The sequence below is a fragment of the Phaseolus vulgaris genome, chromosome 3, assembly GCF_000499845.2.
Source record: "Phaseolus vulgaris cultivar G19833 chromosome 3, P. vulgaris v2.0, whole genome shotgun sequence".
In the NCBI taxonomy this organism is placed as follows: Eukaryota; Viridiplantae; Streptophyta; class Magnoliopsida; order Fabales; family Fabaceae; genus Phaseolus; species Phaseolus vulgaris.
Window position 1 is genome coordinate 28707803 of NC_023757.2, and position 12686 is coordinate 28720488.

The 12686-nt window shown below is 30.1% G+C and overlaps 1 protein-coding gene across 2 annotated transcripts; it reads left to right on the top strand.

Annotated features, from left to right (window-relative positions):
• The first annotated feature begins 4866 nt into the window (after positions 1-4866).
• On the top strand, positions 4867-12369 carry LOC137806996 (calmodulin-binding transcription activator 5-like). Of its 2 annotated transcripts, none has more exons than XM_068607405.1 (14): positions 4867-5005; positions 5147-5266; positions 5626-5751; positions 6288-6403; positions 6860-6948; positions 7125-7170; positions 8358-8475; positions 8771-8890; positions 8975-9033; positions 9225-9638; positions 9999-10696; positions 10929-11475; positions 11552-11863; positions 11949-12369. In XM_068607405.1, exons 2-14 carry the CDS (start codon positions 5203-5205, stop codon positions 12006-12008), a joined length of 2769 nt encoding a protein of 922 aa, XP_068463506.1. In that variant the 5' UTR covers positions 4867-5005; positions 5147-5202; the 3' UTR covers positions 12009-12369. The 2 variants fall into 2 exon arrangements, with proteins under 2 accessions (XP_068463506.1, XP_068463507.1); XM_068607406.1 differs by having other exon boundaries at positions 4887-5005; positions 5626-5710.
• The last annotated feature ends 317 nt before the right edge of the window (positions 12370-12686 follow it).

Below are 12686 nucleotides of genomic sequence, written 5' to 3' on the forward strand. Positions count from 1 at the left end.
TATATATATATATATATATATATATATATATATATATATATATATATATATTAAAGTGAACAACTTCTTCGGTACATTTTGTTATATTTAAAAAAAAAAAACGCAATCAGTTGTTTAAGAAAAAATATACTTTTTTTCATAACTAATTTTGTGATTATTTATTTTTATAAAATGTCCGTTGATGATGGATTTCTTGTTTATAAAAAGTTTAAGAAATTTGTTCAAGATACATGGACTCATTCAAATTTGAAGATGATATTTTTGCTAATATGTTCTTTTTGAAAAATGTTCATGAATCAAATAATTTCTAACAAAAAAACTCATTGTCTCCTGAAAATTATGATCTTTTAGAAGGTTTCTCTTATCTCAAATATACAACTAATGTAACAAGTCCTAAATTAGTTGTTGCGGGTTACTTCTAAATCTATTTCTCGAGATTTAGTCTTGCAAAATTGTTTTGAATATCTTTCAAGTGGTGAACAAGAGATTCAAAAGTAATGTTCGCCCATCTTGATAGCAAATATAGTTGAATCTACCTCAGTTGTTATTTTCTTATAATAAGTCAATTTGGTCTCTAAGCCCCTGTTTGTTTTTGGGAGTGGTCTTGTTCACGACGATAGATGTACGCGTGCACTCCTGTTTGCTTCACATTTGTATGCAGGTGAGGGAGGGGATAGAGAGAAAGTGGAGTGGATATGGGATCATTTCAAAAATGAAGAGAAATGAGAGACTACCAAAGGGAATGCCACGTCAAACATATGAAGTTACGTATGTATCCTTGCTTTTCTCCTCCATGGAGCGCCAAACCCTTGTTTTTTTCCAGCATGCATTGTTGATTATATTTATTTTATATATAAATATATATATATAACATAACATAATTTCAAGAAACATAAATAATATTAAAATTATCTAAATAAATTAACTTAATTAACAAAATTAATTTAAATTAATAAAATGGAAAATAATAAAATTATTTTTAAATATACAAAATTATTTATTTGTTTCTTTGAATTTTAAATTATTTTTCTTTTATTTATAATTAAAACTTTAATTTATTTTAATTAAATATAATGTCCACAAAATTAATTATCATTTATTTCTTTTTTATATATACGAGGGTAAATTTGTAATCTTACAATTTACACAATTAAAAATAATTTAAAATATTCTTATAACCATCACATCACTCACATGTTTCAATAAACTTTCCTCCCACATCCACTTTAACATATCTCAATCCAAACACCCTCAATTTTCTTCACAAATCTTCACACTTCCACACGCTCACACCCTCTAATCCAAACAAAGCCTAAGTTATGGGTTGAAAAGATGGATAAAGATGAAACATTAAATTAAGATGATGAACTAAAATGACCTCCTAAACAAGTCAACCAAAGAAAATATAATGATAGTGACGTGCATTAATATCAAAAAATTCCATTATTGTTGCTTAATATAAACAAGGATTAATGTGATTGAATTTTTAGGATTCAATCAATCATCTTTGTTGTCTTTACGGAAGCTACACATTAAAGAAGATTATTTTGTTTATCTTATTGTCTTTATTTAATTTTTTTGTGTTTAAACTCCCAATGTAATTGTTTAGGCTACTATTGAGAGTTACTTTTTTTTTCATGGATTTGTTCTAATCCCTCAATGTTTTTGTTTCCTTTTTTTGGATTATTTTTCATGTGCTGTATTACCTAAGTTTTATAAAAAAAAATGCAAATTAATATATTCACTTTGAGTAACATAATAATGTATACAACTTATGGGTCAAACATAAGTTTTATAACAAAAATACAAATTAATATGTTTTTGAGTAACATAATAATATATGCAATTTATGGGTCAAACATTAAGATAATCAAGGGATATAATCTATTACCTAAGCATTGATTTACAACTCAGATGAGAAAAAGTGAGTCTTTGGGAGAAGAATATTCAATGGACATTCCTCTATTTACAAAGACACGATTCATTTATAAAAGTTAATTATTATATAATTAAATTATATGATTATTGGATTAATATTTTGTCAAAAATGTGAATGAACTGTCTTAGTTATATAATTATTTAATTGGAATGAGAAAATGCAGATATATTTGACTAACTTATGATTTGATTTATAATATAAAGTAATAAATCCGTTAAGATAATATCTTAATTTTTTTAATGTAATTCATATAAGTTAAAATATAGGTAGTGGGAAAAAAATCATAACACTATTTTTATAGATTATGTAGAAAAAAAAAAATTCTAACTCATGTTAAGGTTGATATACTAACAAAATTTGAAATGCATGCGTAGCATTTCAAACTTCTAAAGTGAAATTTTCTTCTACAATAAAATTTCTATTTTATAAAATAGAATATATTCTTATAAGATTGAGATAATTTTCATAAGATCATGTATTTTTTATTGATTAATTTATATATTTCTAAACCAAATTTAAAACAAATGAAAAGATGATATAAAGAAAGAGAAGATACTAAGAATATGTTTCTTTTATGAAGTAAGTGAAAATAATAGGAGAATATATACGTGAGTGTCACCTCTTACGTGAGACTATATATTTGTGGATAATCATGAGACTATATATTTGTGGATAATCCGATAATGATTTGATAGCGATGATCTAATAAACTTAACAAACACTCGTTACGATAAACTTTAATAACTATCATACTTTATTCTCATATTCTATTAAATAAGTAGTATTTTTGTTTATTAAAAAAAATATTAACTTATTTACTTATGTATTCAATAAACACACATTTAAAAACCCAAATACACATGCTCAATTGTATTAATAATTAATAAAATTTATAAAACTAATAGAAATAATACTATTGTACTAAGATTGTGATTTTTTTATCATACTAAAAAAATATGTTAAAATATTTAATGTATTGTACTAACTATTTACCATTCTTAGAATATTATTTCAAAATATATCATTACAAAAATATTTTAATAAAAATATATAAGACTATTCTTAAAAGTAATTAAATTATAAAATTATACTACATTTTTAACTAACTAAAATGTTTAATATAGACTTTATTATGTGTGACTAACAATATCAAACAAGATAATATTTATTAAGTGAAATTGTACAAGCACAACTAAAGGGTAAATTCTCTATCTAGCACCATTTACACTTTTATTTCCCATCTAACACTCTTTTGTTTTTATTTTCCTATCTAGCACCCTTTTGTTTTTATTTCCCTATCTAATACCCTTTTATTTTTTATTTCCCTATCTAGCACCATTTAAAAAATAAATAAATAATTAAAAAATTGATAATTTTAATTTTGAATGCATTAAAAAATAAATATTTTTAATGTTTAAAATAGTTAGAAATATAATTAATGAATAAAAAATGAGTTTTTACAAAATAAAAATAATAAATAATAAATTTAAAATGTTTAGTTTAAAATTTATTTTTTTTAAGAATGAATAAAATAAAAAATTAAACTCTACAACAACATAAAAGTTGAATCTATAAACATAAATTAGTATTTATTTTTATTATTATTGATGATGTAATCATGTTAATTTCAAGTAATAAATACAAGACATAATTATAAAAAAATCAAGTTGAATAAGAACTGATATGGAACAACATGACCGAACAAAAAAGATGTTCATATTGTCAAACACCAAGACACACCTAAAGAACCTATCCCAGCATTAATGGATTATGCAATTCTCGTCATTAATTATACCATTGAAGAAAATATTAAATGAATGATCATCTTTCATTTATTTTTCTTTTTATGATCAACATATAATTATTTAGTATCGCCTTATATCTCTTATATTTATCTTATTTGGAATTTTTTTATATCTTTTATCTTTATCTTATTTTGTTTTGCCTTTATTTTATATCTTTTATGTTTTTAGTTATTATTTTTTTTCTATCATTCTTTATTTATTTCTGTTTTTTATTTTTATTTTATTGTTGCTGTTTTTATTTTCTAGACTTATTTATTTTTGCATTTTTTTCTTCTCATTTTTAAGTATTAAGTGTAACATTTACTTTAGTTTTTTTTTTAGGATTTTGCATTTAAGGTAGACACTTCAATATTAAAAACAAAAGGGTGCTAGTTAGGGAAATAAAAGTGTAAATGGTGCTAGATAGGGAATTTACCCCAGAGTTAACAAGCTATTATTTATTGAAAAGTAAAAATAAAAAATATTTTAACTTATTTACTAAATTAATTCTTAAAAATATTTATAAAAAAAACTAAATACATTATTAATCCTGCAAGAAAAGGGTTTAAATGTTTATTCAATATGTACGTATTTTTTAATTTGTTAATGTATCAAATATTTCTTAAGCTTTCATTTTATTCCACAATAATAACTATTGTACCCATATATATTTTAATTTTTAAAATAACTTATTATTCGAGATATTATAGACCTTAATTTTTTTCACCTATAATAATAAAGTATTTTTTTAATTAAAACGGCTTCTTAAAAGAACTGGAGTAAAGTTATAGATCATATTACCTAATAGTTTTTTATACTACAACAAATAAATAAATAAAGTTATTGTTGAAAATTAAAAACAGATACTTATTTATTTTATGAAGACATATTGAAATAAAATAGAATCTCAATAATAGTTTTAGGAGAATGTCGTGGATTCTAAAAAGAAGGGGTTTTGTATAAAAGTTTGGCTACTTAATATCTTAATCAATGTCTGAATACTTTCCTTATAGGTTAAATTTTTTCTTTCCTATTCTATTTACTATTAGATTTACTAAACTCCCAATTTATTTAAATAAATAAAGAAGACTCTTATTTTATTATTTATAAATTATAAGTATATTTTATAATATAATAAAAGTTATAGTCAGAGGTAGAAAAGAGAAAGAAAAAACAGAAAGGAGCAAGAAAGAAAGAGTGTGATTCAGCTCTAACGAGGCGATCATATTTCTATTCTATCTGTTCTAATTCGGACCACAGACCCACCCTTCTCTGCAATTAGGTAAATTTATCACCTTTCTATTTGTTTCTCACTACCCTCTTAATTTTGATTATTGTTTTTTAGTTGAGAACGATTATTCTTCTCTTTTGTTGAGTCATCACCACTTTGCACTTTTTTTCATTTTTCATGTAATATATGCAGTTGCTGACTTTGCGGTGAGAGAAAAGTGTCCGGAATCTCCATAGGTTACTGTGAACATGGCGAATAACTTGGCGGCGCAACTTGTTGGTTCAGAGATACATGGATTCCACACATTGCAAGGTATGTACTTCACTGTTGATTTCTGAATCATGCCTATGTATTTTGATCAAGTGTCTAAGACCAACATATAGTTGTTTGTTTTCTTGTTAGTTTATAATTAGCGATTAGAGTAATTTACATGGATGTTGTGAGTATTAGTACTAGATGTTCAAACACAATGTTCTAGCATTTAATTGGAACAAGTTGTTCCCTAGGTTTAATAAATCATCTGGTAAGCCTACTAATGCATTGCATCGATGTTAGTTTTTTTCATCTGGGGGAGAGGTTAGCCCCTGAAGTGGGTTTTAGTTAGGCCATGTCAAAAGGAAAGGAAATCTGTCTAGTTATTGTTCTGACATGTTTTCTTATATATGTCTCAGATTTGGATGTGAGGAGCATTATGGAGGAAGCGAGAACCAGATGGCTTCGTCCCAATGAAATCCATGCCATGCTGTGTAATTACAAGTATTTTCCCATTAATGTCAAGCCAGTGAATTTGCCAAAAAGTAATTATCAATTAGCAATGACTTCATATTTAAATAGTGGGTGCATAGTTTCCAATCTGCACTGTCATGTACTTTTTATAGATATTAAATTATGTATGCATCTCTTGATTTCTATAAACATTTTAACTACTGGTAGAAAGCATTCCATGATAATCATATTTTGGAACTTTTGTGATTTCAAGCTTATTTGCTAAGTGTAAGCTTCTAAACCCTTTAATTATTAGTTTTAAAACTTATTTTGTTTGAAATTTCTATTCTTAGGAGGATCCATTTCCCTCAAAATCTCTTTGTAACCTTCTGGTTTTACTCAAAATGGTTTTCTTCTTTCATAAAAAACACTCGACAGTAATTTGTTTGTAACATGAATAAAACAATATAAAGTCTAACTGCAAATGACTTCTCGTTCATGTATCTGATAGGATTTCAATTAGTTATTTTGCATTCAAATAATTTTCACTATTAGTGATAAGAAAATGTCAAATATCCAGAGAAAATGTTTTTATAATTATTATTATTATTATTTTGTGTGTGAACAGGTGGTACTATTGTCTTATTTGATCGTAAGATGCTTAGGAACTTTAGAAAAGATGGGCACAACTGGAAAAAGAAAAAGGATGGGAAAACTGTTAAAGAAGCTCATGAGCACTTAAAAGTGAGGGTTTTCATTCTTTGGTGTTTTTATTTGCGTTAATTTTATTTTATTTTAGTTTCTTTAAAAGATTGTAGATGGGATAATTGATCATTGTTAATGTGGAATGTGAATGAAATAAACACTGATACAGAGATGAGAAGGTATACCAAATGGCCGGATAAGCATAAGATGTGGTTAAATGTTGAAAGACATAAGGCTTCTTGGAGATCAGTTTTCTATTTTCCCAATTTTGCTGATGCTGTTCAATTCACTGTGCTCTCTCCATAAATAGTAAATTACGAGAGTTTAGTGTCTAGCAGTTTGTGGTTTTCTGCTCTTAATTTTACCATTAAATTTGGTGTTTATTATGTATGATGATAATTCCTTCCTCAAGTTTTTTGTTATCATTGATTAATTACCATAATATCTGATTTCTCACAATCTTTTTGTCCTTTTATTCTTTTCCACGTCCAACAGGTTGGTAATGAAGAAAGGATCCATGTATATTATGCACATGGTCAGGATAACCCAAATTTTGTGCGAAGATGTTATTGGCTGCTTGATAAGTATGCATATGAGTGGCCTCTTAAAGCTTCATTTCTAAAATTTTATGCATGTTCTGCTGAGTTATGTTGTAGTATGGTGCTTCTGTTATTCTTGCATTTATTGATTATAGCATAAAATTAAAATAAGTTTACCAATAATACGTGACTTAAATTTCTTTTCACTATTTTCTTTTCAGGAGCATGGAACACATAGTCCTTGTTCATTATCGTGAAATACAAGAGGTAGTGTTTAGTTGTTCTCCATTTCCTCTATTTTTTTTCCCTTTCAAAAGTTCAATTTGACCTCACAAACCATGATTTATGTGTTTACTGTATTTTGTTTTGTCTGAAAGAAAGACCATGTATATTTAAGTCATTTGTCAGATTGTGATGTGATCTACTGATCCTTAAGTTGTTAATGTAGTTTTATCCTTTTGAATTTGTCTGGATACAGCATGATCCTGTCTATAACAATTTTTTATTACAGTAATGTTTTTTCACTTGGGCTGGATGGATATCTCATTTGTTTTCTGTGTATAGTGTGCACAGGCTCTTTCATAGTTTTGATTTCCATTATATTTGTTTGAACTTTGAAAGATAGCTAAGTCCAACAATGTATTTTTACCAGTTTCGATGATGAATAGAAGCCCAAAAGTTGATTTCAAGACAAGTGGGATAATCATTTTTTAAAATTCCAGTGTTTTGGTCTTATTTCGTATGCTGGACGATTGCATGGGCCATGGAAAAATATTAACAGAACCATTATTAGTATGAGCATGACAGTTTATTAGCTAGCATTAAAAGATGTCCAAGTACAGCTTTATATATTCTACTGTATTGTATACTCTCCTTTCATTTTACTTCAAATTTGCCTAGACTGGGAGTCTACTTCTCTCTATTGTATTCCTTTTCAACTAAAGGGTATCCCATGGCATTTATGGCAGAGGTGATTCACGTTATGTCCATGGAAAGTTTTAAAGAACTGAAGGTTGTTTTCCTTACAGTGGTATTAAAAGCATTTGCCAAAGTAAAAGTTATATCCCACTCATTGTTTCATTATGTTTGTTCAAGATCTCATATTAACTAAAGATATGACAATATTATAGTATATAAATGGGTGCAAATCTCACCTTACAAGTCAATTTTGTGGAGTTAAGTTATACTTTAAGTCTGCTTTCTAAAAATGTTGAAAAATGCATTTCAGAATAAAGTTAAGTTGTTTTCTCTTTAAACATAAAATCTAGTATTTCAAAAACACTCATCAGTTATAGGATTTGATCATTTAGTTTCTCTTAATGACCCTTAGAAGTTAAAACATCTTTATAATTACAAAAAGCTCATATTTAAGGTTCCATTTGTGTACTAAAGTTTTATTGTGGAAATGGATATAACTTGGCTTCGTCGCTTTTGGGATGCTGTTTGTGATACAGATGCAAGGTTCTCCTGTCACTCCTGTAAATTCACACTCCAGTTCTGTCTCTGATCCCCCTGCACCATGGGCTGTATTAGAAGAAATAGATTCAGGGACCACAACCACATATGCTGGTGGTGAGAAATAACTTATATTGTTGCTGTATATCTTCTTAAAAGTTGTACTGTTGAAAGCTATCAGTATGAAAGGCTCATGACAGTTGCTTAAAATATTATATTTTAATTTTGAAGATGGTAAATGTTTGTTTGGAAACAATGACTTGCAAGAAAAGAACATTCCTTATTTTTATTCTGCTCATCTTTCCTAAGGAAGCAGAAAATAATTTTTTTTGTTGGTTTATAATGCTATGGATATCTTATTGTTTAGTTGATAAGGTGTATAATCTCATCCTTTCTGGTTGGACAAAAACAGACATGAGTGACAATGTAAAAGACAAAAGTCATGAACTGAGACTTCATGAGATTAATACGCTTGAGTGGGATGACCTAGTGGATGCAAATGATCATGATGCCTCTACCATGCCTAATGGAGGTAAATGGTAGTTGATTAAAGCACAATCAGCCACTTTTCTGGAGTGCATCATTATTTTATTTTAACTTAATTAACTTTTTGCAGACACTGTTCCATATTTTAATCAACAAGATCAAACTTTACTAAATGACAGTTTCAGCAATGTAAGATAATGATCTTTCCTTTATTTGTATTCATTATTCTGTTCTGTATAGTCCCTTTCTCTTGAGTTCTGCAGAAGACAGTTAGTTCTTTTCTTTTACTTCCTCTTCTTCTCTATCTTGTTTTCCTTCTTTTTTCTCGGGATACTTGCTTTGTAACAGTCACTCATTTGGTATACTTGTTTTGTCACCAGGTAGTCAACAATCCATCTGGAGAAATTTCTTCTTTTAATTGTCTTCCTCAGCCAATTGCCGGGACCAACAGTGTTACTTACAATTTTTCAGAAAGTGCTAAGCTTCAGATGATGGGCAATCAAGCAAATCCAAATGAGCAGAGGAATAATATTGGTTCTTTAAGTGCTGGTTCCTTGGACCCTTTGGTCAATGATAGATTGCAAAGTCAGGGAAGTTTTGGAATGTGGGTGAATCACATGATGTCTGATTCATCATGTTCAGTAGATGACCCAGCTCTTGAGTCACCAGTTTCATCCGTTCATGAATCATATTTGTCTCTGGGAGTGGATGGTCAGCAATTTTGTCAGCCAGAACAAGTATTTACTATCACTGATGTATCCCCTACATGGGTGTCTTCCACTGAGACATCAAAGGTTTCCTTTGCCATTCTTATATATCTACTTGCTATCAATTATTTCCTGTCTCAAGCATATCTTTACAATTAACTCTAATGTGTGTTATTTAGTTTCTTACTTATTTGATTCCTCTGTCATTTCTTTCAATCTTGAATTCTTGTTGAATTCCAAAGTTATTAACTGCAAATATATAAACCGAGGAATATGAATAAATGGTATTTTCAGTCTAACCAAAGTCCTTTTTTAATTGGTGCTATGAGTTGCTCTTTGGTACACGCGTGCAGAGTGTAAATTGGAACTGTATTTAACAGATAGCTGCATGATGAATTCACATGTTTGCTACTTGTTATTTTGATTTCTGAACTACTTTACTTGCAGGTCCTGGTGACTGGATTCTTTCATAAGGATTATATGCACCTTTCAAAGTCCAATCTATTATGTGTCTGTGGTGATGTTAGCGTTCCTGCAGAAATTGTTCAGGTTGGATTCTACCGGTGCTGGGTACCACCACATTCGCCAGGAATCGTGAATCTCTTCTTGAGTTTTGATGGCCACAAGCCTATTAGCCAAGTTGTTAATTTTGAATATCGTACTCTTGTCTTGCATGATCCTACAGCTGCAATGGAAGAGAATAGCAATTGGGATGAGTTTCGACTACAAATGAGGCTTTCTTATTTGCTCTTTAATAAACAACTGAGCCTAGATGTTATATCCTGTAAAGTATCACCTAATAGACTTAAGGAGGCTAGACAATTCGCCCTCAGAACATCATTTATTTCAAATAGTTGGCAGTATTTAATCAAGTCAACTGAAGACCACCAGATTCCATTTTCAGAAGCAAAAGATGCTCTCTTTGGAATTGCATTGAAAAACAGACTAAGGGAATGGCTTTTGGAAAGAATTGTTCTAGGCTACAAGACTACTGAGTATGATTCACATGGCCAAAGTGTAATCCATTTGTGTGCAATTTTGGGATATACTTGGGCTGTTTCCTTATTTTCATGGTCAGGCTTGTCACTGGATTTCCGTGATAGATTTGGATGGACAGCTCTTCATTGGGCAGCATATTGTGGAAGGTATAATACACAGACACCCCACTTGTTTACACTGTTAACCCCTCTGCAAAGAAATTGACCAAAAATCCTTTTCTGACGAGGTTTCACCATTCATGTTCTTTCTGTTCCTTTTTTTCCTACATAAAACCAGACATTAAAATAATCAATGTGAATTTAGCATGAACTTGGATAAGTGGGCCGCTTGAAATTTGAATGAAAATTTTCTTATAAGCTTTAAAATTTGTATCTTCAGGGAGAAAATGGTTGCAGCTCTGCTGTCTGCTGGGGCAAAGTCAAATTTGGTGACTGATCCTACGCAAAAAAATCCTAGTGGTTGCACTGCTGCTGATCTTGCTTATATGAAGGGTCATGATGGCTTAGCAGCTTATCTTTCAGAAAAATCTCTGGTTCAGCAATTTAATGACATGAGCTTAGCTGGAAATATCAGCGGCACATTAGAAAATAACACAACTGATGCAATAAATTCTGCAAACCTTACTGATGACCAGCAAAACCTGAGGGATACACTGGCAGCTTACCGAACTGCTGCTGACGCAGCTGCCCGCATACAGACTGCATTTAGGGAGCACAATCTAAAACTGAGAACTAACGCAGTTATGTCTTCCAATCCAGAGGCTGAAGCACGCAAAATAGTTGCAGCAATGAAAATTCAGCATGCCTTTAGGAACTTCGAGACAAAGAAAATGATGGGAGCTGCTGCTCGCATTCAGTGTACATTCCGTACATGGAAGATTCGGAAAGAATTTCTCCTCATGCGTCGTCAGGCTGTTAAAATTCAAGTAAAATCTTCTCTGCTAGTTGACACATGTTAACATTTGGTTGGATAAATTGACTAACACCTTTGTTACAATGCAGGCTGCTTTCCGGTGCTTTCAACTGCGGAAGCATTATCGCCAAATTCTTTGGTCTGTAAGTGTGGTTGAGAAAGCAGTGCTGCGTTGGCGGTTGAAGAGAAGGGGTTTTCGAGGGCTCCAGGTCAGAACTGTTGAGGTGGGAACCGGAGATCAGGATAAGGAAAGTGTTGTAGAGGAGGAATTCTTTCAGACTGGTAGGAGACAGGCTGAAGAACGTGTTGAGAGATCTGTGGTGAGGGTTCAGGCTATGTTCCGATCCAAGAAAGCACAAGAAGAGTATAGGAGGATGAAATTAGCTCTAGATCAAGCAAAGGTGACAGAAAAATTATACATTTCATTAGTACTTGGAGGATTTGGTTTTGCATGTTTTTTCACCTGTTGACTATTCATTTGTGCAGCTGGATCGGGAATTCGAAGAACTTCTTAGTACTGAAGTTGATATGGAACTGAAGGCATAGGTTTACCCAAACAGAGTCTTGTTTTAGGGTGCAATCTGTTATTATATATCCTGTGGATCTTGTAAGTTCCCTTTGACCCCCTTTCAGACTCACTTAATATCTTAGATTTTTATGTGTCATTGGGCAACTATGTTCATTATATTCTGATGCAAAGATCTAGGCTCTCAACTGAAACACTGTGCCACCCCAAAGATTTACAGAATACTAGAATAGTTAGAGCTAAGCCTGGCCTTTTGCCTCAAAGATAGGAGCTGAGGCAACCAAAGGCGCCAACACATCTTCAAAATTAGCCCATCTGTATACAAATAAACTTTTTGTTTCTTACCATATCAAATAGCAGTGATCTCTTTGATGATTAAAAGGTTCTTACATCACACTCATCCGAATAACTGTTTTAAAATAAATCTAATTCAGTAGCGCCCAACTGTAACAATAATTTGTCCATTCATTGCTATTTTTAATACACGTTTGTAAGACTTTAAGGTGGTGTAAATATTAAATTATTAGAATAAAATGTATTTTCAATATCTCCATAGAAAAATATATCTTCAGAATCTTCCTATTTATTTCTATATATTTTTATTTTATTTTCTTTTGAAAATTTTGGTTATTATAAATAGAGACAATGAGAATCTTACAACTTCATGTCACATTTTTCTTAATAAATCGCATTACACA

Coding starts and splice junctions, on each gene's coding strand:
- LOC137806996 (XM_068607405.1), top strand. CDS start 5,203: ATGGCGAATAACTTGGCGGCGCAACTTGTTGGTTCAGAGATACATGGA. Junction 5,267..5,625: donor TGGATTCCACACATTGCAAG/GTATGTACTTCA, acceptor TATATGTCTCAG/ATTTGGATGTGAGGAGCATT. Junction 10,697..10,928: donor TGGGCAGCATATTGTGGAAG/GTATAATACACA, acceptor TTGTATCTTCAG/GGAGAAAATGGTTGCAGCTC.